The sequence below is a fragment of the Lycorma delicatula genome, chromosome 9, assembly GCF_047948215.1.
Source record: "Lycorma delicatula isolate Av1 chromosome 9, ASM4794821v1, whole genome shotgun sequence".
Lineage (NCBI taxonomy): Eukaryota > Metazoa > Arthropoda > Insecta > Hemiptera > Fulgoridae > Lycorma > Lycorma delicatula.
Genome location: NC_134463.1, coordinates 72,712,337 through 72,737,028, shown reverse-complemented (window position 1 = coordinate 72,737,028; position 24,692 = coordinate 72,712,337). Strand labels below are relative to the sequence as shown.

Below are 24,692 nucleotides of genomic sequence, written 5' to 3'. Positions count from 1 at the left end.
TTCGATCTTGGTATTGGTAATTAGAAATAAAAAGTGAAAATATTGTTTTTTGTATCTTTCTTAAAATTGACATTAAGGAATATCATTACTAACTGAAATAAGTAATTTCAGTTGAATAATACAATATAAAATCTGATGGTTCTGCAACCCCGCTCTGGTCTCAGAGGTGGCATTATGGAAATTGAAAAGTATGAAGCAAGATGAAAAGCCAACAGCTGAACCTATGATTAATAAATTGGTTCCAATAAAACACCAACATTAAACCATGCTGAATGCAACTGCATTCAGCATCTTGCATGCACTTCCTGCATGCTTTTGTTATTTATTGTGTCTAATGAAAATAGCAATCCAGTGACACTAAAAATAATCTTTAGACATGTATGTTATAATACTATTAATCCCAATGTATTACCAGTATAATTTTTTTCTAGTTGTTGCAACATGTAGAATTGCATGGCTAAGATTTCTTGAACAACGATTCCCTGATTTAGAATTTATTCGAACAACAAGTGTGCGAACATGTGTTGATACAATACGTAATCAGGGCATTATAACTCTGCTACTACAAGTTAAAGGAGAATGCATAATTGATCAACTAAAAGCTCAAATAAAGGTACTGTAACAACATTTACAATTTAATAATTTATTGTTATGTTAAATTTCCTTAAGTAACATTTTAAAACCTTAATCCTGAAACCAGACAAACCCATGTTTGTAAAACATGTTAAAGATTCTATTATAGATATAAAGTTTTTGAAAGTTATACAGTAAATTAACAGTCAGTCCTTCAAGGGCAAAAATTGTGATTCTAGTTAATTATACGAGTTGTAATTATCCGAATTTAATTATTAAAAAATATGGACAACCAATATCAGATAGGATGCAGACGAAAATAACGTTTCAAAAATGTTCATGGATGTCGTAAATACAAAATGTCTCATCGAGTGAAGCGAGCGTAGGTTGTTCGCTTAGATTATGTTTACTCCGTGTACTAACGTATAGTACGCATATCAACATAACCTAACCAAACACAATCTACGCTCGCTAACCTAAATATGCATATTATACGCTATTTCACGTTAATCAGTCGAAGTTAGCGAGCGAAGGGTGCATAGATTATGTTTCGTTAGGTTACGTTGATATGTCGAGTTTGGATGCTCCGTCAGAGAGGACGTTCTTATCCTTGCTCTGCGATTCTTTGCTTTTCGGACTGTTTTTATGGTATTTCATTTTGGCTTGTGTAAATTTTAGTGGAAAGGTGAATGGACAATTTGGTGAAATTTAAGGATTTTGAACGACGGTCAACACTGTATTTTTTATTTTTAGTTGTGTCATGTTTTTCCATATAAAACTGTGTATAATAAAGTGAGGTTAGTAGAAAAACAGACTAAGTGCTACGAGCGAGTCTCTACAAGACTTCTATGTCATTTGCGTTGAAGTAAACAACGACTTAGAATATTTATAAGTAAGTAGTTTAGGCGAAATTTTTTGTAAGTGTTTGGCTGATTATATAAGGGATATTTTTTTTCCTGTAACTTTTCCCCTGCAGCTCCAAATTCAAAATCAAGATCCTCGGATCCCCCCCCCAATTTTTGGGAGGGGACATTTTTGGGCCGATACATATTCGGCCCCCCCTCCTTCCACCAAAAAATTTTTTACTAGATTTTTGGGCTCATACCTTTCCCTTACCCCCCAAAAAACACGTACCCCCTCCACCAACACCGACCGAGTGGGATATCAAATTGCTAGGAATCGGGCGTAGATCCCGGTAAAAATATTTTCTAGTGGATCGGACCATCCTAGTAGCCGAAAAAATGGAACAAGGCAACTCATGCGGTCCAAGTGCGGCTGGCAACGCAAGATCTCGTACCTAAAAGGCAAGGAGCGCATTAGGTCCTCTCGCTCAGACAAGGTAAAAACGAGGAATTGGAGGTTCGTGTCAAGGGAGTTCAGTAGGCGCAGAAGTTAACAAATATCCTTGAGACAGAGCTACGGACCTACAGGTTGACGTGCGCTCCCGTGGCGATAGACGAACGGTAGTGCATATTAAAGACTTGGATGTCGATACTACAGAGGAAGAGATCAGTGAGGCGATAGCAGAAGTGATAGGCTCGGGTGAGTCCTTCCGTGTATCATCTTTGAGACGGGTTTACGGTGACACCCAGAACGTTACCATAACCACCAGTTACTGGGCTGCCAATAAGCTAGTTTCCAGTAGAGTCAAGGTTGGGTGGGTGCATTGTCGGGCCTACATTCGGGTAGACTTGATGCGATGTTACAAGTGCTGGTTCTCTGGGCACAGGAGCGCAGACTGCAAAGGGTCTGACAGAGCAACGCTCTGCTAAGCGGACACCTTATCAAGGATTGTCAAGAGGCCATGAGGTACTTCGACTGCAACCACACTGACCACTGCACCGAATGCAAGACGTGCGGAAGAAACCGACATGGTTAAGATCATGTTGTCAAACGCCAACCTTAGCATCCTCTCTCACGATTTGGTGGGGGAGGTCGCAAGAGAGTACGACGTGGACATTACAATCACCTCAGAACCCAACATAGACACGACTGGTGTTCAGACCCAGTTGGAAACGTGGCTATATTCAATGCAAGTGGATGGCAACTGTTGCACCGTGTTGATGGTATTGTTGCTGTGTATCTACGATGGTTCACGTTTATAGGGGTGTACGTTAGCCCGAACATTTCCATAGACGAGTACTCTGTTTTTATAGATACACTTCATGGCGTTGTTGCGGGTTGGTATAGACGTGTGCCATCTTGTTGGGGGAGTTTAATTATCATAGCATTGCGGCCGGTTGCTCTCATAACAACGGGAGAGGCGAGGTTCATGCTGCAGACAATGGGTTTTCGATGTCTGAATGATTGCACCCCCCCTCACCGTACGTGGCGCGTGGGCACAGCACCTTCTTGGATTTAGCCATAGTGGGTGGAAGGTGGGACGTCGATCGCCTTCACTGGAGGATTCTAGACAAGGAGGTTGCCAGCGATCATCGAGCTGCTCTACTTGAGTACCGCGATGCTCTAATTGGTGGCATAGGTGGTTTCAGACCACCAAGACTTACCAGAGGCCAGACCGACACGGTTGTCAGTTGTTTTGCTCGCAAGCTAGCAGATGGACGGGTTGTCTCGCCGGAGATTTTGCAACAACTGGTAATAGAGGAAATGTCACGGATACCGTTTTCGCAAAGGCGGTTCCACCCAGTTTATTGGTGGACAAGTGAGATCGCCGATCTAAGGCGAGTCCTTCAATAATTTTGACATAGGAAACTGTGGTTGAAAGGGTTGGTGATGGCTTATGAGGAGGCAACGAATAATTTTAAGGACGCTGAATTTTAAGATAAAAGACTAAACGGCGGAAATGGCGGGAGCCATGTCTCGATTTGGATACAGATCTGTGGGGGCAGGCGTATCAAGTGACCATGAAGAAGCTGGGGAGACGTTTGCCCTCACTCACGGTCTCGCAGGCGGCCATACAGATAGTTCGCTTTTTCCGGGTGCGGACCACGATATTGTGGAACAGGTAGAGTGTAACGGCGGTAGATTTACGCAAGAGGAGGTAGTCAGTGCGATAGCCCGTTTACGAGATAAAAAAAATCCGGGACCAGACGGAATACCAGCAGCGGTTCTTAAGGGACTGATACAGGTGGTCCCCTGGGAGATTACAGACATTGCTAGTTACGGCCTGCAGAATTGGATATTTTCGGGATGTTGAAACGAATCCCGTTTGGTCTTTCTGCCGAAGAAATCAGATAATATGATATGTACAAATTATAGGCCACTTTGCCTAATAATAATATGGGTAAGGCGGTCGAGAGGATTTTGGCAGGCAGGCTACTTGAAGAGGTAGAGAATACCGAACACGCTAATCATTACGGCTTCTGACGGGGGCATTCAGCCCTACATACCCTGCAACATGTCGTTTCCTGGGCCCGGAGAAACAAACAAGGTACATGGCGGACTAGACGAATGCCGCTGATGATTTCTTTAGATGTGCGTAATGCTTTCGGGTTAGTGTTGTGAGATTCCATTCTGACTGCTCTTACCGCTTAAGGAGTTAGCAGCTAAAGGAGTGTGACATCAGACAGGTGAATACTGGTGGGAAGACAGATGACTGCGGATACTTTGGACGGTCACAGGTGGAATGTGGACTGAGTCGGAGAGTTCCTCAGGGGTCAGTTTTGGGTCCCCTGCTTTGGCTTATAGCTTATGATGGGTTTTGCGAGTAACGGATAGCCGGACCTTGTCTCGTCCTTCTGCGGTTAGAGGCAGGCAAAATCCAAGACCGAGTCCCGGTCTCCGGCGGGCGGCGCGAGATAGTCGGGCCTGGTTACCGTGCGTTGGGGATTAGAGGCAGTCATGCAGTAATAACATCCGACCGGGGGGCTCACCTGCCGTACCGGTCATACAGCCGGCAGCGGGGGAGCCCCCCTTAGAGTAAAAGGACACTCCCTCAGGCTGAGTTCTACTTAATTGTTAATCCGGCGTGGGGGAGTAGGGTAATAGAAAAATAAGGTTATGTTGATATACGTACGATTCGTCAGTACACGGAGTCAACATAACCTAAAAAGTGTTTTGTAATTTTAATTTGTCATTAAAAAATGTTATTTTTCCGCCGTAAATAAACGTTATTATTAATTTTCTAAAAAAATAAAGTTGCATAAAAAAAGGGGCTGTGCGATAACAAAAAAGTGCCACAAATAATAAAAAAATAGAAAACCTCGTATGTTAAAGTTAAAAAGTTTAATTATTCCACCATTCTAAGTCCAAGAGAACTCTTACAAAATTGTGTTATGATTACTCATTTACGCAGAAATTCCAAACATATTTGTGTAGAAAGCAATAGATTTAATGGAGTCACAGAAAATTCTTTGGACTATGTTAAAAGTTTTAGTACTGTTAGCAAAATCTGACTGTCCTCCATTCGGGATGTTCTCCTATCAAAAAGCTATTTTTAAGGAAAAAGGATTGTAGTACATCACGGCTTGACCTCCCCCAGTTGAAAAGTATAGAAAAATTTATATTGTTTGTTCAAATCCTCACCAGCCCTTTGGAAATTTTACATAAAAAGCAGATCTTTTCAGTGTACAATAATAACCTTTATTGTTCTCTAATTTCCATATTGTAGGAAACATTTACATTTTCAGATACAGTTAGCTCCTTCCAATGATGTAAAAATGCCAAACATTTTTGCTCTAAAAGAAAATTTAATGAAGCATTTTCTTTTGAATTTATATTGTAACTTTCATGACAGTTAGTAAGATCATGATAAGCATCCGTCCAAAAGGTCAGCCCCAAAAAGTATATTAAGTTTAGACAACTGATTTGGCCACAAAATAATAATATCCTACCTTGACTGCTGGCTGACAAAATCTGAACTGAAGTTAATATCTGTTTACGAATTTTTACCCAACTCCAGTTAATCTATTGCAACAATTGCACCACAAACAGGATGTAAGATTAAAGCATAAACAAATTTTATATTACTGTCTTCTATAATTCTCTACACCTCATTAGGAAGATAACGTGAATGCATTTTTCGCCTTCCAAAAACAAAAAACAAAAAAAATCATTAAGAATAAATCATTTTTTTTTTTTTTAAAGTCATTAAATTTCCCTCAAGAATGGTGGCCTGGAGGGTAAAACCTCTTGAGCTCTCAAAGTGAGTTTTGTTATGGAACTAAATAAAGAAAATAGAATTTCCCTCAAGAACAACTGACATAAGAAGATTGTAAGTGTATTCTTAAATCACAGGTTCAGCATGTTAATATATCATATATTTTTTTTTACAGTTTGATTATTTATGTTAATAAGTCTCTTTACCATTATCAGTATTATTTTTGTCTTGTTATGAATATTTTGTAATTTGCATTTAAGGTGTAATAATTGCTGGTAGCATTAGTAAAAAAATAAAATGTATTCAATTTATGAAATACTCAGCCCTGCGTTTGTTTCCTATAGTGGGTCAATATTTTTTCATTCTATTTGTTTGGGATCATTGTTATCTACTGTAGTATTACTGATGACTTCTAATTATGAATAATATAATTACTATTAATTAGAAAAAATACGCTTTACAGTGAGGTAAATATTAAAATTATCATCTCCCTTGCAGTTTCCATCTCTTTTCCAAACTGTTTTATTAATATTGGAAATTAGAAAGGATGAATATATTGGTAGGTTTAGTTGAGAAAATATTTCTAGTTGCATGTGAAAAATTTTGTTCTTTACTGTTTATGATTATGATTTCATTTATATGTTCTGTAACGCGCTTTTGTTGTGAATTATGCAATATGTTAATGGTTTTATGTACTTTTACACCAGTGAAGTGTTGACCATACCAAAAGATTTGTGTATGAAGTTGTATTGATGTACACATCCTTAATTTAAAAAAATGTGTTTTTTTTTAAGTAGTGGTTTTTAAAAAAAAAGTGTAATACTACTTTAATGAAATTATGCTTATTGATATCAAATTTAAAGCGAGTTGTTCAGTAAATTCAAAGATTAAACTATATAAAACAGAAAGCTTGGAGAAAAATTTAATTTCCCATAAGAAGAGAATTAAAGCACTTAAAATTAAAAAAAAAATTCTCCCCAAAGTTGTTAGAGTACTGATAGAATTTAAATTTTGTTTTGAGAAAATTCTATTTAAAATTGATTTGCAATAACAGAATATAAAGCAACTTAGAATTTTACTAAGTTTAATCTCAGTTAACAATAAGGTGTTCCTAAAGTTTAATAAAATTTATTCAATTGTTATTACGCTAAATCAAAATAAAATAAATGACACAGGCAGACATTCATTTATTTCTAATCATTAAAATTGTTGTTATTTTAAGAAATACTTAGAAACACAAAATTGTGAAATAAATTTTCACTGTACAAAAAAACATTACATAATGCAATGTACATTGTGTCCCATATAAAACGCAACCCATCAATCACTCATCCATGAAATTTCATAAGTCAAGCTTACTCCCCTACACGTTACTGAAATAGACTCGTCCAACATCTGAACATCGTGGCGACGCAGTAGAACACTATCGATAGTAACAACAATGCAATCATAACGTTCAGTGTATTGCTAGAGACAAGATGGTATTTTCGCTAGATGAACGTGTTTTCATTGTTGAGTCGTACTTCAGTACGAAATCAGTGGTTGCAGTGCAAGATTTGTTTCGTCCTAAGTACCCAGATAAACCAGCTCCTAACAAAACATCAGTATTAAAGTTAGTTACAAAATTTAGAGAGACTGGTTCTGGTAATAACAAGGAACACAAAAGATCTGCGTCAGTGTTGAATACAGATACAGTCACTGAAATCAAAGACCGATTACTCGCCTCGCCAAATAAATCGATCAGACGTTTGTCCGCTGAAATTAATTTGTCTAAATCAACTGTTCATCGAGCGACCAAACAGTTACAATTACGACCTTATCGCATTCAAACGGTTCATCAACTTCTTGAGCCCGACAAAGAAAAACGGCTACAATATTGTCAACGGTTCCGTCGATTTCTGCGTGGGGGAATTAACGTTATGGATTCGTTATTTTTCACAGATGAAGCACGGTTTTATTTGGATGGCTACGTAAACAGCCAAAACAGTAGAATTTGGAGTGCTGAAAATCCCCACGTTTATCACGAAAAACAATTACACCCGCAGAAGTTGGGCGTGTGGTGCGCGATATCGCGGAAGAAAATAATCAGTCCTACTTTTTTCGAGTACTCCATTAATGCAGAACGATATCAGGATATTTTATTTCGGTTCATCGCACTCTTGGAGGAGGAAGACAGACACTGCTGGCTACAACATGACGGTGCGACATCGCACTACGCAGGTTCAACTGCGTAGTTCTGATTTCGTTGAGGAATTCTTTGGTAATCGTGTTATCGGTCGAGGCTTGTGGCCACCAAGATCTCCAGATTTGACTGCGGCGGATTTTTTTCTACGGGGTTACCTCAAAGAAAAAGCCTACAGCAACAAACCACGAACACTTGAAAGTCAATTTTGAACAAGCTGTATTAAATATCCAGCCACAAACTTTGAAAAAAGTTGCAAGAAACGCTGTAAAAAGAATTGAAGCTTGTATTCAAGAAGATGGCGGCCACTTCCAACATTTACTCTAAATGTAAGGTAATGGATGGTAATAATAAAATTTACATTTACACATGCCTTTTTATTATTTCAATACCTACCAATATAAGGTTGGGTTGCGTTTTATATGGGATACTCTATTAATATAAACGATACATCTCATATTTATAAATAAATAACATGCATAGAAGCATACTAAAAGAGCATAATATTCTTGCTGAAAATCAATCACTTGTGTTAAATTTTGTTAGAATGTGTTAAAAATAATGTTATCATTAATATATTGTGAAATTACTATTCTGTTTAAAATATTACTTATTTCCTACAAATAAATATTAATAAAAATGGACTATCTTACGTGTTTACAGAATGAAATTCTGGATAGAGTAAAAGATGGCCGATTGGTGTTTCCACATTTATCTATGGCACTTACCAGTAGATATGGACGATACGCTTGGATACCTAAATCTGGTCAATATTTTAATTTAGATAATCATATTGTACTGGCAAATCCAACATTCAGAGGAGGTCCTGTGACTAACAGTAATATACAGGTATGAAACTAGGCTAGATTGTAGATTAACTGTGTTAATACATATGTTTATATATTTACTTTAATGCAAAGTTACAAGCAACATGTTATTTCATTTGGATATTATTTTATTGTTACATAGATATGAAAGAGATTTGGGTTATATGAGCCTACTAAATTCTAACCCCAGATGACATTGCTCTATGAGCATACTCCAATTCATCCTGAAACATAAATGTTAACTTTTTTATACTGTTAATTTGTAGTTAATATTTTTATGCCACCAAAAAATACTAATAAGTAGTTTTTTATGTTTCTGTAAAAATAATACTCATGCATTGAACAAATGGTTAGATCATTATTGATTTTAATTACCTTATGCAACTACAGAATTCATTTTAGAACTTCTTCACTACCAATTCGAACTTCTACAATGTGCCTAATTTTTTAAAATTTCCATAATACAATTCTTGAAAAGAATACTCTGATTTTTTTGGTTACTGTTATTACTACAAATATTTCAAAATGTAACCACTTCAATCCATAAAAATATTTAACTTTGGTGATTACAGAAACAATTTTAATAAATTTGGCTTCAGCTGTTAAGCATTTTATCCTTATTTTACACCTTTAGTATCAGGATGCTATTCCCTCAAGAACATTCTAGAGTCGTAACTCTTGTTATTTTTTTCTACCACATTTCAGTAGTTTTGTTTTAATCAATGAACACCATAATGTAATTTGACAACATTTTTAATTTATTATAAACCATAAACAGTTTAGGTATGGAAATGATACGGAAATTATTAATTTTATTCTACTTGTTTTTAAAGTGAATCTCTCCAGGCAATATATACATAATTTTTTATGGTTAAATTCCATTTTAATATCAGCAAAATAAAAATATCATGATGTAATTTATATTACCAGGGTGGTCAGTGGTGAATTGTACAAAACGGTCATTTGTATAATGATAAACCATACAAAATTTACTTTCAACTAAATTTTTTTACTTAGGATTTTTTACTATTTTAAATTAGGAAATACAAAGAATTTTAGCATGATTTCTGCTTTAGCAGCAAAATGAACTTACACCGAAATTCATAAAAAAACGGGCAAGAAGGGGGAAAGAGAAAAATTGGAAAAGGGAAATAGGGAAAAATTGAAAAAGGTAAAAGGGAAGAAGGGGAAAATGGAAAACAGGAAAAAGAAATGGAAACGGAAAAAATAAAAGAGGAAAGAGGTGGGGGAAAGGGAAATGGGGGAAGAGGAAGGGAAAAGGAAAGTAAGGGAAAGAGAAATGGTAGAAAATGGGAAGGGAGAACGAGGCGAGCCATGACCCTCTGATTGTGACGGGAAGCGTAAATAACCATAGAACACGTGTGAAGCTGCAATGGGATACTAGATTTGGGATTGTAATAAATTTTTTGTTTATCTTAAATTGTTTATATTAAAAAAGCATTGCGAGTGAAGCTACATCTATATTGTGGGCAAAGTCGCGACGGGGTATGCTAGTGTATATATAGCTGAGGATTATGTCTGAAGCTAGGTAAGTTGATAGATATATTGAATGACCATATTAACTCTTTACTTATTGAATTACCCTCATAAAATATTTAATCTGTTATACTATGGAGTCATTTAAAGTGATCATTCTATCATTATACAAAGCATTGTTTGTCCAATGTAGAATTTATGCAACTGCAGCAGTCTACTGTGAATTATATTCCTGAGGCATTGTTTTTAGATTTGAAACTGCGTTTGTGTGTGGTTATTTTGATACCATAAACTCTACCATTTTTTTTTTTTTTTTGACTTGGATTATTACTTATTATTTTTGTTGCCTTTTTTTCTTTTAGCTATAAATTAGTGATTATAAAATAACAAATCAGTAAGAAGATTAATAATTATGTAAATACATTTTTTTAATTTAATTTGTTCTTAGGAATACATCAGCGATATTGTATCAAAATATCTACCAGCAGATATACCACCTTGGCAAATAACTGTTATTAACTGTCATGATGGATTTTATTTACTAATTAGGCTTCATCATTTATATCCATCAGAAGATAATTTGGGACTTGGTGATCTTTTGATGCTGAAACCAGCTACAGATATGGAAGAAAATTATGAAGATAGATCAACAATGACATTTAATCCTGACAGTACGCAGCACCTTTTAGCTGGCACATTTAAAACACCACAAGCAATACCTGAAGTTTATGAACATGTTTGTGAAACATTAGCTAATTCGTGGAATGAAATCGTATCGCTTTATGATCCTTTAGAAAATGTTTTGGTCAATAAAAAACCCCCAACATTGAAAAGTTTTTTTATGTTATTTCTAATTATTAATGTTTCAGTAATGAAAGAATTATCACGATCAAATAAATCAGATATATTTCGTGTATTTAAAATTGAAGCAGATAGACGTGGTTTTACTTTTGGGTTTTTATGTAGAAGTATCAAAACAACTTTAAGCCCCACCATTATTATACATTCAATTATTTCATGGACTTGGTGGTTTTTTATTAAGTTTTTATTACACATACCTGTTACAATAATGCACTGCATCAGAGATACACCATTATATATTTATTGGTTGGTATTACTGTTAAGAATTTTTCATGAAATATGCTATTTAGGTAAAATAATTTACACAGCTCCGAGAGTCTTATTGGAGGAAATATGTTTTCCTGAGAATCCTGGAAATTCACATCATTTACAAACAGTTTCATTATGTGGACGTAAAGTTGTTTGTTGGTCCAATCCTATCCCTTTACATATTATTAAAAAAATACGAGACGTTACAAATTCAGCAAGTTGTGAAATAATATTATCAGCAACTGCTAAAGCTTTACAAGCTTATTTCACTAAAGTCCACATGCCAATTCCAGAATCAGTTATAACGATAGCTAGGTTTATACCGCAAGAAGGATTATTAAAGCAGTCATCATCATCTTCATTTCATTCTGGAGGTGGATTATTATGTCTACCATTACCAACTAATTCACCAATAAATGATCCAGTAAAATGTTTGCAAGGTCTGCAATGTTCTTTATACCAAGCTAGATCACATCAGGCAGCATTATATTTAGCATCTGTTTACCAATTAGACTATGGTCTTTTACCCAAAGTTTTACCAACAGTTTGCGCCAGACTCTTGCTAAATATGTTATCAAGAAGATATGCTGTTACATTAACTCAAGTTGATAATTCATCATCATTTGCTGAACAGCAGACTAGAAGATTGCTATGGGGTCAAGAAGTTGAAAATATCATGTACTGGCGACCACCTCAGGCAAATATAAGTAAGTATCTTTTACATTTTCTCTTTCATACATATATTCTTATGTTCAGTAATTCCAGATATAACACTTTATTATCATTGTTACACCAACAAAAAACATCATTCTATGACAGGTTAGTTAGTATATAATCTTTTTTTTCTGTTGTAAACAGCCAACAAATAAATAAAAAAAATATGTTGTAAGCAAAAATGTATAAAGTTTGAATGACATAAAAGAAAAAGAACATTTAAAGTAAGTAAAAAAAAAAAGCAATGTAAATGAGGTTATTTAAAGCTCAACTTACTTGCTAAATGAATGTTATAAAAAAATGACTGCAGTTAACTACCCCAGGTTTGAAAAAGGGATTCAAAATTAAAATGGAATAAAAGTTACCACTGTAAAGGCAAACTTACTTTTATATGTGGAAAGGTATATAGTAGTATATATATAGGAAATAGGAAATTCCTATATAGTATATAGGAAAGTATATACATGCCCAAATTTTTTTACTGTAGAAAAGGTTTTATTAATTTGATGGTTAAAACTATCTATCCCAGTCTATCTTTCAACTATGGTTTATATAAAATGCTCTGTTTGAGAAGTACTAGTCAGAATTGCGTTACCGGAGGATATTGGCATTAATACGCAGCTAATCCCCATCATGAATACAGTGAAGATATCATTTGAAAGATTGAATATCACCTGCATTTTAAAGAAGTTGACATTTTGATACATAACAGTAAATTTGGTTTAGTGAAAAAGACAACAGGAAAGCAACTTGCACATAATTTTCTTTGTATGCTGATTGTTCTTGGTATTGCTAAATCATTTTCAGAAATAACTTGTGTTTCATGTTAGGTGCCTACAACCATTTTGGTTTTTTTTTTTTTTTTTTTTTTTTTTTTTTTTTGTCTTCAGTCATTTGACTGGTTTGATGCAGCTCTCCAAGATTCCCTATCTAGTGCTAGTCGTTTCATTTCATTATACCCTCTACATCCTACATCCCCAACAATTTGTTTTACATACTCCAAACGTGGCCTGCCTACACAATTTTTTCCTTCTACCTGTCCTTCCAATATTAAAGCGACTATTCCAGGATGCCTTAGTATGTGGCCTATAAGTCTGTCTCTTCTTTTAACTGTATTTTTCCAAATGCTTCTTTCTTCATCTATTTGCCGCAATACCTCTTCATTTGTCACTTTATCCACCCATCTGATTTTTAACATTCTCCTATAGCACCACATTTCAAAAGCTTCTAATCTTTTCTTCTCAGATACTCCGATTGTCCAAGTTTCACTTCCATATAAAGCGACACTCCAAACATACACTTTCAAAAATCTTTTCCTGACATTTAAATTCATTTTTGATGTAAACAAATTATATTTCTTACTGAAGGCTCGTTTAGCTTGTGCTATTCGGCATTTTATATCGCTCCTGCTTCGTCCATCTTTAGTAATTTTACTTCCCAAATAACAAAATTCTTCTACCTCCATAATCTTTTCTCCTCCTATTTTCACATTCAGTGGTCCATCTTTGTTATTTCTACTACATTTCATTACTTTTGTTTTGTTCTTGTTTATTTTCATGCGATAGTTTTTGCGTAGGACTTCATCTATGCCGTTCATTGTTTCTTCTAAATCCTTTTTACTCTCGGCTAGAATTACTATATCATCAGCAAATCGTAGCATCTTTATCTTTTCACCTTGTACTGTTACTCCGAATCTAAATTGTTCTTTAACATCATTAACTGCTAGTTCCATGTAAAGATTAAAAAGTAACGGAGATAGGGAACATCCTTGTCGGACTCCCTTTCTTATTAGGGCTTCTTTCTTATGTTCTTCAATTGTTATTGTTGCTGTTTGGTTCCTGTACATGTTAGCAATTGTTCTTCTATCTCTGTATTTGAACCCTAATTTTTTTAAAATGCTTAACATTTTATTCCAGTCTACGTTATCGAAAGCCTTTTCTAGGTCTATAAACGCCAAGTATGTTGGTTTGTTTTTCTTTAATCTTCCTTCTACTATTAATCTGAGGCCTAAAATTGCTTCTCTTGTCCCTATACTTTTCCTGAAACCATTTTGGTTATGACTGTGTTATTAACTCTTTAAAAAAATATTTTTTAGCCATATCATTTAGCCTAAAACATGATCTTTCCTAAATGATAATTTGAATTTTTACTACAAGGCCAGAATTAATCAGTCTGATGATTCATTCTCATACAACTCCAATAAATGACAATAAAAATGTTCAATATTGAATTATTTTTATCATTTTTTTATGATCTTTCCACTCTGAACCATCTAAACACATATCTAATTGTATTTACCTAAAGCAAGATAATTAATAATAAAATATTTAAAAAAAATTAAAATTCATGTTTATCAAATTATTAGTAAAACATCTGTAATGACTGAGAAAAAGTATTATAAGAGAATAGAAAAAAAAAACATTTCATGTTTAAGTGAAAGATTTATAAAGTTAAAAGTTGTTGAGGCATATTGAAATATAAAATTATTAATTTTTATTTAAACATTACTCTTTTTTAAATATTAGTATATAGTGTGCTCTACCATACTACACCTATAATATAAAAACCAAAATAGTCATGTGATTAAAACTTGGATCTTATCTCACTATTCTAAGGACAAAAATTTGCTTAAATTTTCATAACAAATCAGGGGAATAGTGTTACTAATACAAGAAAATTCAGTTTGTTTTTTTTTTTAATATTTATATATATTTCCAATTAAAAATACAAAAAACATTTTGTAGCATAATAAATTCATCTCAAATTAAAAACTCCTATAAAAAGAGGAAACAAATATTTTTTTCTTGACTAGTTTAAGGAAAAGTTTGACAAAAATTATGAGGTTTAATTAACAACACTCTTGATTAGATTCACTGACCAAAGATAAATCCAGCCAGCTGTCAAAATTAAAATCGAGCAGTTGTAAAATGGTATAAAAAATATGTTTTATTTTCATTTCGGGCGTAAGAGTCCTGTGATATGATATGATATCTGTTGATACCACATTAAGATCATTTTGAGAGATGAAGACGATATATCTAAAGGTTCATGAGGTACGAATCTTGTCTAGATCCAGTCAACCTTCTTTTCTTTTTCGCCTCCGGTAACTACCGTTTAGATAATTCTTCAGAGGATGATGTGTATGAGTGTAAATGAAGTGTAGTCTTGTACATTCTCAGTTTGACCATTCCTGAGATGTGTGGTTAATTGAAACCCAACTACCAAAGAACACCGGTATCCACGATCTAGTATTCAAATCCGTGTAAAAATTACTGGCTTTACTAGGACTTGAACGCTGGAACTCTCAACTTCCAAATCAGCTGATTTCAGAAGATGTGTTCACCACTAGACCAACCCGGTGGGTAGATCCAGTCAACCTAGAGTGAAAAAATATGTCAACTGATCTCCAATTGTCAGCATAAACAATGACATAATACAGTTTGGTTAACCAAAATACTCAAGATGTGAGAAAATCAAGAAAAAATCTATTAAAATAAAAGTATTTCTATTTAAAGCAGGATGAGCAAATTTCTAGCATTTTAGTTATATTAAATTAAAATATCCCTTACTTTTTGGTATATTAAAGCTCTCTTTACTATCTATTCTACATATAGCAGCTGTATGGCATTAGAGAAGTTATACCAGCCTTCAGATGATAACCTAAAGGTTAGTTATGTGATGTTATTTGTATATTTATGTACAAATAACAACTGATAAATCAGTATAGCCAATCATTAATATAGTAAGGAATGCTAAAATCATACTAAAGAAGGTAAGATAGATATTCAATAATTTACAAAAAATCAACATTTACTTGATTAAGTGTATATTTTTTCAGGTATGTCATTGACATTAATGAGCTATGGAGATTCAGTAAGGCTTGGAGTAATGACTGATGCTCAGCTGTCAAATCATCATAATGGGATTGCTAATGATTTCTGTAATTATATTAATGAACTTGCCGTTGCTGTTGGAATTTCAGAGTTACAAGAGAGAGATCATTGACATTTTAATCTACTCAACATAAATTGTTACAACTTTCACACCTCTATTTAACAACTGCATGTTTTCTGTTAACATGCAAAAGATATCACCCAAGTCCAAGCAACATGAATACCACAGATGCTAGAGACCAGTTTATTCATGGTTAGGCTGACACACTTTGTAAACTATACCATTATAATGGGATATTGGTGATATCTTTTTAGTTAAAGAAAACAGGTTAATTGCTAAGCAGAGTATCACAAAGTTGTAAAAAAATGAATGTTTAACTCATTTGTTTGAAAGACGACTCATAATACAAATTTTTATATACATACATTTTTTTTTTACAAAAAATTAAAAAACAAATTACTGTATTATGTGTTTTTTATTTATTTATTCAGAATCATTTACAAGTAAATGGTCTTATGTGCTATACATTTGCAATTAATCTAAAGCTTTGATGAGTTTATGAAAATATTGTTAATTTAATAATAATACTTTTTTTTTAATTACATTTTTGGACATCTCTTAAGCGTCCTTTTATGAAACCTAATTGTTTACTGGTATACATCATAATTGACCAGATTTTCATTATTAGACTCATAATAAAAATAAAGTTACCGAACAAGTAAATTGAATAGCACATATTCCTTTGTTTAAAACAAACATTAATTTATATGTATTTTATAAAAATAAAAAATATCTAAAATTCTGCAAGATTCAGGGATAACAAAGTTTTTAGAATGTGTGACAGATTTCCAACAGGGTTAAAATTCAGAGAGAAGTAACTGAAAATTTTGAGACCTAAAATGTGAAGACAATACAATATCAAAAATATATAAAAAATAAATTAACATTTACTCCATATAAAATCAAGTACGCCATAATTAAAGAAATTACAGATTTGAAATTGACTTTAAGCCTTTATGAAACATATGAAAACGAAAAACGATTTTTGAAGTTATGTAATTTATCTGCTAAAAACGAAAATATCTTAGTAATTCCCGTATTAATATTCCTGTTAAGACACTGTTTCAGGGTTCCACGCACCAAATAAATGATTTTAATAATTATTCAAATGTAAACTCTGTGATAACATTTAAAATTGTCTAAAAACAAAAAAATACACAATTTTTTTAAATGAAACGTACATTTAAGATTAACATCAAATCATTTTTTACTTGTTGGTAAAAAAGAAACATTTACATAACTAAATTATATTTATTTTGGGGAACCGCGCTAGCAGGGTCCCATGGTGTAATGGTTAGCACTCTGGACTCTGAATCCAGCGATCCGAGTTCAAATCTCGGTGGGACCTGAAACTTTTTTTTCCTACAATGTAATTTAGTTGGGTAACTTATAAATAAATATCATCTATACTTGCTCAAAATAAAATAAAAGTCGACGTTGTTTTACATTAAACGTTAAATATATTTTCTGTTATTTCTACAAAAATATTTTCTTTAGTTATTGATCACTTTGTTTGAGAAAAAATGATCTTGTTAATGCTACTGTATTTATAGTACAACAAATCATTTAACTAGTTTTATAACTAGAATGTTACATTCAACAAATATAGTATTTATGAATTGTAAAACAAACAGATATTTTATTATGTACTATTTGTAGTACATATTAAAATAAGCTTTATATTATTTATAAACTTTTAATATAGAATAAGAAATTAACAAGCAGATCTGACTATATATTTCTTCACTCTGATTAAATTTTAATCGCAACTGACTGGCCATTTAAATTTGTGATAAGAATGGGGGGCTTCTTACCAGCTGGTTCTGGATTTGATTCCCAGTGAATTTCTAGGATCATTCTCTTCATTATTTTTTTTTAAATGATCCTACAACAGGGTACATGCCTATTAAAAAAAATTATCTGATAAAATTGTACACTAGATGCATGCACTACAGATTCTATGACTTCGATACTCTGAAAATTTACTTACCATGTAATATGAAGTGTAATAGTTGTCCCCATTTCTGAGGTATTAGTATTAATCACTGTTCAATTTGATTCATGACCAATTTGTCTTCACATCAATTATTTTGAATTTCATAATTAGAGCAAAACTTATCTTTCAATTCACTGCCATCAAAGTTCAAAATTTGTTTAGATATTAATTTCCTTAAGGAGCAGGAAACAGTCCTGTCATTACTAATCAGTTTATTCTTTTGTAGTACCATCCTGATGACTACTACTTATAGAATGATTCAAAAGTTGAACTTAATCCAATCCCAAACTTAGACTGTCTTATTTATCTATCATAAGTGAGGGACAGCAATTTTTCACTAAAATAAAAACATCTTTCAATTAAAAACCATTTTAGCTTTTTTATAAAAATGTTGTTCTACAGATCTTCCCAACCATCCTCTTCATTTTTTGTTAAAAAGTGTATATGTAATAAAAAGTGTGCAATCACAAAAAAATCAAGAGCTTAGTTATAATGTAATAATTTCTTTTGCAGTTTGGTAAGAAAAATTGTTTTCATAACTATATACTCTTAAGAAATAACAAGGTTTTTATATACATCTTCTTTATCAACTTAGTTTTTCATATTTTAATCATCTAATGAATTGTGATTTTTTCTGATTAAGTAAAATGTAAAAAAAAATCATTTTATAAATTAAATGGACCCAGCTGTTATGGTCATTAACCACTTATAAATTCTAACAGCTTGCAGTAATGTGCATTATCCACTGTTACTTATCTTCAGTAATTGTTATTGATAATGATTTAAAACATACTAGTTGACAAGGTGAGGTGCATATTTGGAGAGTTTACAAACTACTGTTATGTATAGTCACATTCCAGTGCTACTAGTAAATTGCAACTTCTGCCATGGGATTAGATTGATTTTTTAAACATATTTGTCTGTTTTAAACATTATTGTATCGATGCAGACCCATATCATGATAGTGTTACATAACATTACATTATTTATTAGGCTTTAATTTCATATTAACAAATTAACTGATGTCATTTTAATTTCAATGTTTAATATTAAAACATCAGTTTTTCTTCTGCTTAGTTACTGCTATTTTTATATAATGAATTTTAACTTTTGCCCTTTTATTTGTATATACTTTAAAACACAAGCATGATGAAAATTAATTGTATTAAAAAAGTGTAAGCAAGTTAATAAAGTGTAAATGTCTTACATAGATTGTTTTGCTTTAAGTAATGATATTATGACAAACAGAGACACATGAGTTTTATAATTATGGGTAAAAAGTTTAAAATAGACATTTAGTTATAAGCATTATATAATTTGTATACGTGTAATTACTAATAAAAATAAATATTTTCTGTTTTTTGATTGGAAATTGCAACAATTGTTACTTAAAAGTAATTGTGTTAAGATGTCAAATGGACACGAAAAACCTCTTTGCAGATAAGCGCGTCATCTTGCATTTAATGTTATTAAATTCATTGAGAAAGAAAAAATCCAATATTGATGCCTTTTGTGAAAATAACGGAATGTGCTTGTAGAATGCTAAACTTAAGCTGGTCTACAGTAATTGACATCAGAAAAATCGAATATGAAGTAAAGGCTAGTGGTTCTCAAATTCAAATGCCAAAGAAAAAAAGAAATATATTCCTATAATAAATATGAAATAGATGATGATTTCAACAGGTATTTTATGAGAAGAAAATTTCTTAAATATTTTGAATTCTATAAGAAAATTATACCTTCTATACGAAAATTATACAGTTTTCATCGCGAGGAATTAAATTTTACTGCTGGAAGATAGTTCGGTGAAAACTGCAGACGAAACTGGTTAATGACTGGTTTTGTATTAAAGCAGTATTGATTGTTTAGTTATTTAATAAATTAATATAAAAATATTATTTCATTTTTTATTCCGCCGCTATATCCAACATGTTGCGATTCCATAGGCCTATATGTCCAAAATATCACTATCAGCTTTGAATATAATGCTGTGGATTATGATACCATTTTAGTGAAAATGTTTTAATTAAATTATTGTAATTAACTGAGGGTTAAATTTATTTCATTTATGACTACAGTAATGTAAATTAATATTTTTAATATAATCAGAAAGAGATTATAGGTTCCAAAAAGTACAGTAACCTAGTTTAAATGAACATTTCTTCTTTAGAATAGATTGACAACCATGTCAGTTTGTTCAGTAGAACTAAGCTCAGACTGTGTTGTGTTTTATCTCCATCTCTGTCTATAGTCAAACAAAACAACAGTCTGCAGTTCTCCAAAAATATGTACTTCACCTTGTCAACTTGTAACTTCAACCAATGACATTTTCTATTTCTATTATAAAGAATAATTATGTAAGAAAAATGCCAAGAACAGATTAGGTTAGGCAATGTGATTTTTTATACAGATTTCACAATTAGAATCCTTAAGAAATTTATTTTAATAATAGTTTTTTTATGGAGTTTTGCTTTATGGCAATGACCAACTGTCAATACCCTTGTCAATATGATGATAAAAGAGTTCGTGGAAAATCAGATAGATTGATAACAAAGTATAGAATGAAAAGGTTATAAGACAAATTGGAGAAGAGAAAAGTTTTTTGGCAAAATCTTCTGAAAACCAAACTTGATAGGTAAATCACATAATAAACCATTCAGTGTCAGAACTGGATTACATTAGAGAAATTGGAAACTACAGGAAAATAAAGATATTTTTAATTAAAGCTTGTATTAAGAATATAGCATATTATTTAATATTTTAAATGAAAAAAAAGTATTTTAATTTTAGTATTGTGGGTCAAGGTTGTATGCATTTTTTTGTATTGAATAAACTGTTTCAGAAAGTCTTTGTAATAAATCAATGACTGTACCAAAAAAAAAACTGATAAACTGGTCACATAAGACTTTTGTAAAAAGATAACTATTAAGACAACTGATGCAAAATATTCATTTCTAGAAAAAGAAACTTAAACTCTGGGAAAATAAGATAGCAAAAGTAATATTGTTGATTATACATGACTCATTTACTGAAAGAGCTGATAAGTATAAGCCAAACAAGTATGAATATATTTTTAAAGTGTTCAGTTATTTTTACCCTCAATGATTCAATGACATTAAATTCTTGTTATTAACTGAGGGTTAAATTTATTTCATTTATGGTTACAGTAATGTAAATTAATATTTTTAATATAATCAGAAAGAGATTATAGGTTCAAAAAAGTACGGTAACCTAGTTTAAATGAACAACATTTCTTGTTTAAATGGATAGTTGACAATTTATACAAAATCAATCATTTTAATGACACAACCAGATTTAGAAGTATGGAAATATTTTACATAAGTATTAAAATATTAAGTATGTAATATCATAATAGAAAGATTCCAGTTTGTTTCATGTTTTTTAGTAGTTTTGTTTGAAACAGGGAATAATGAAATGTAAGTATTATTTTAAAATATGTTGTTAATCTATAAAACAAACCACACACACACATACACACACACACACACCTCACATACTCAATGTTTAATATTTAAAAAAGAATTAACTACAGTTACTAAATTTTAAGATGAAAGTTTCAAAAACCTTAACTTTCTAAAAAAGTTTTCATCTTTTTTAAAACATTGTACATCATGGATATCAAAATTAAAATTTTTACAAAAGTATCTGAGCAATTTTATTTTAACCATGAGAACTACATCATAAAATAAACTAAATCATCAAGGTATTACTCATACCTTGTTTCTTTATATTTTGAAACTTTCTTAAAATAAAGTTGCTAGCATGTATTTATAACAAAATTATTAAAATTACCATTATATGACAACAATTAGCAGATACAGTAGAGTAATTTTTCTTAATGTAAATAGTTGGTCCTCAGATGATGTAATAATACAATTATTTTATAGTTTTCTGAAATTTAACTGAGATAGAAAAATATACATTTTCATTTGAATTATAATATTGATTTTTTTGGAGAATACCTCCTACTCCAGAAATATGAATTTAACTGCTTAAGTTTATTATAAGTTGAAAAACACTAATTTTTAAATGCATCCAGCTCTCAAAATATTCTGGGAAATAATACAAAATTTTCTGTACAACTTAGATATATTTTTAAAATAATTTTTGTAGACAATTTTTACATTATTGCTAGACAGACAAGTGATATTATTTCATGAGAGAATAATGTTGATTACTATAAATCAACACTTACTTTCCAGATAAAATCTAGAAAACTTGTTGATAACGAAAATTTACAGCACGTAAATTCAATATAATTAAGACAGATTTAAATCTCTCCATTAAGTAAGAGACGTACATAATTGATTATATTTGGTTGATTAAATTTCATATAGGATGGCGCCAAAATGAAGTTACATAGAGATTTCTGCAGTGGTAATAGATCTTTCAATTGTTTAATTTTATGATTCAAAATTTGTTACTATTACATTTATTTGTTTATTTAAACTTAGAATAAATAAATTAATTACAGAAATCTAAAGAGGTAATTATTTATTGCAAAAATGATCATTTATATTATATTAACGACTTATTTTCCAAAGTTTTGGAATATAATTCAGTTTACGCTGTTGGATTATAGTACTGTGAAGTTATTTATGTTGTTTCAGTATTGAAATTCAAAATACAATATTATACAATCTCGTCACTCTTTGAACATGCCTGTCGAATCTTATTACAAAGAAGGCGAAGAGATTTAATTGATTAGGGTTACTCGTTCGTAATGTTGTTTTAGGGTTTGATTAGTGTAGTTTTGAGGTTATAGTGTGTTTGTTTACAAAGTTTAACCGTGATTTGAGAAACAATAATGGGAAAACATGAAGTGGGAACACCAAAATATATAGCAAATAAAATAAAAGCTAAAGGTTTGCAGAAATTGCGATGGTATTGTCAAATGTGTCAAAAACAGTGCAGAGATGAAAACGGATTTAAATGCCACACAACTTCTGAATCTCACCAGCGTCAACTGCTTATATTTGCTGATAATGCTGATAAGTATATTGATGAATTTTCTAAGGAGTTTGAAGAGGGTTACTTAGAATTATTAAGGAGACAATTTGGAACAAAAAGAGTGCATGCAAACAGAGTGTATCAAGATTATATATCGGATAGAAATCACCTTCACATGAATTCCACCCAGTGGGAAACTTTGACAGATTTTGTAAAATGGCTAGGACGAGAAGGTAAGTGTGTAGTAGATGAAACAGAAAAAGGTTGGTTCATACAGTACATTGATAGAAATCCTGAAACAATTGCTTTACAAGAAGCAATGGCAAAAAAAGAAAAAATGGAAAAAGATGATAATGAGAGAATGATGGAATTATTAGAGAAACAAATAGCCAGAGGTAGAGAAAAAGGTAAGATAAATACACCTGAAGCCACAGAATTGCAGAGGGATTCTGATAGTGAACGATTAAAATTCAACCTACCAGTTAAAAAATCTGAATCTAAACCAAACATTCAGCAAAATAATAAATTAAATGTACCATCTACAAGTCAAAGTAATAAAGATAATGCAAAGTTAAGTAAAACCAGTGGAAAGAAAAAATTATCTGCCCTTGAAGAAATAATGTTAGAAGAAGAAGCAGCAAAGAAGAGAAAAAAGGAAGATTATGAAAAGAAATTGGTTGGTTGGTTGAGTGAAAACATTGTGGTGAAAGTTATAGTAGAGAGTTTAGGTGATAAATATTATAATAAAAAAGGTTATATCAAGGAACTTGTTGGTAAGTATACTGCTGTTGTAATTATGTTAGATACAGGACACAAGTTAAAACTTGATCAGGAGCATCTTGAAACCGTCATACCGCAGATTGGTAAAATTGTTAAGATTCTGAAAGGTCCTTACAGAAATTGTTTTGCTGTAATGAAAGATGTGGACTTTGATAAATTTTGTGCTTCAGTGTGTATAAGTGAAGGCACTCACAAAGGTGTTGTTCTTGACCAGGTACCATATGAAAATATTAGTAAACTTCATAGTAAATAGTTAAATTTAAGGTGGAGGTGAACTTCTGTGAATATTAATAATGATAATTTAAAGTTGTAAGTGAACTTCTCTTTAATAAAAATATTTTATGTACAATTGTGGTGTAATTTGTTATTTGTAAAGACTACTTAGAATCCACATTGAATATTTAGGTGAGCTATATTACAATTTTGTCATGTAACAGATATTTTGAATTTGAACACTTATATAAAATAATTTTTGAAATGCTAGATTAAGAGTTGAGAAGAATTTACTTACAAATAGTTGAGTTTTACTTATATAGTTATATTCTGTGTACTTAACAAAAATTTTGTGTAGCCTTTTCAATGCAAGGTGCAAAATATAAACAATGTTTTTTATATGCCAAGATGCATAAATGAAGTAAAAAAAATCTAAATTAAAACTTATAAATCATAATTTGGGTCTGAGCAAGATGATTACTGATGCAATCAATGGCTTTCACTCAGTAGGTTGATTGTCCCTTTTCTTTTTTGTGTGCCATTTAGAAAAGTGAATTATCCATTTCCTGTGCCTACAGTACTTGCTAAAAGCTGTTATATAGTATTAACTGTAGTATCATGTGTTCTAGGTAAAATTAGGCCTCTTTGATAACAAAATTTTATCTCATCCAAAAGCCCCAAACAGATAACTGTTTAAAAAAAACAAAGTAGTTTGGTTTGGTGTACGATTGCATTTGAAAGACAAAGAAACATGCTCCATTCAAGAGAAACTGATTTTAAGGCATTATGTTCATAAAATTTGACAAAAAACTAAAA

At 31.8% G+C, this 24,692-nt stretch overlaps 2 protein-coding genes and 1 non-coding gene across 5 annotated transcripts in view; all 3 read left to right on the top strand.

The window, feature by feature from the left end:
• The window catches only part of LOC142330542 (uncharacterized), a 45,167-nt gene extending 28,847 nt beyond the window's left edge, over positions 1 to 16,320 (top strand). For all 3 annotated transcript variants that reach the window (XM_075375883.1, XM_075375882.1, XM_075375884.1), the window contains 4 exons: positions 432 to 613; positions 8,478 to 8,663; positions 10,587 to 11,955; positions 15,801 to 16,320. In XM_075375883.1, the coding sequence (XP_075231998.1) occupies positions 432 to 613; positions 8,478 to 8,663; positions 10,587 to 11,955; positions 15,801 to 15,967 (1,904 nt within the window). In that variant the 3' untranslated portion in view covers positions 15,968 to 16,320. The remainder of the gene's footprint in view (positions 1 to 431; positions 614 to 8,477; positions 8,664 to 10,586; positions 11,956 to 15,800) is intronic.
• An 872-nt stretch (positions 16,321 to 17,192) lies between these two features.
• On the top strand, positions 17,193 to 17,264 carry TRNAQ-CUG (transfer RNA glutamine (anticodon CUG)). The gene has a single exon. It is a non-coding gene; the product is annotated as a tRNA-Gln (tRNA).
• Positions 17,265 to 22,600: 5,336 nt separating this feature from the next.
• kin17 (kin17 DNA and RNA binding protein) lies at positions 22,601 to 24,012 on the top strand. The gene has a single exon (XM_075375200.1). It carries the CDS (start codon positions 22,741 to 22,743, stop codon positions 23,914 to 23,916), a length of 1,176 nt encoding a protein of 391 aa, XP_075231315.1. The 5' UTR covers positions 22,601 to 22,740; the 3' UTR covers positions 23,917 to 24,012.
• The last annotated feature ends 680 nt before the right edge of the window (positions 24,013 to 24,692 follow it).

Bases quoted from the DNA above. Each gene is read 5' to 3' on its own strand.
- kin17 (XM_075375200.1), top strand. From the start codon at position 22,741: ATGGGAAAACATGAAGTGGGAACACCAAAATATATAGCAAATAAAATA.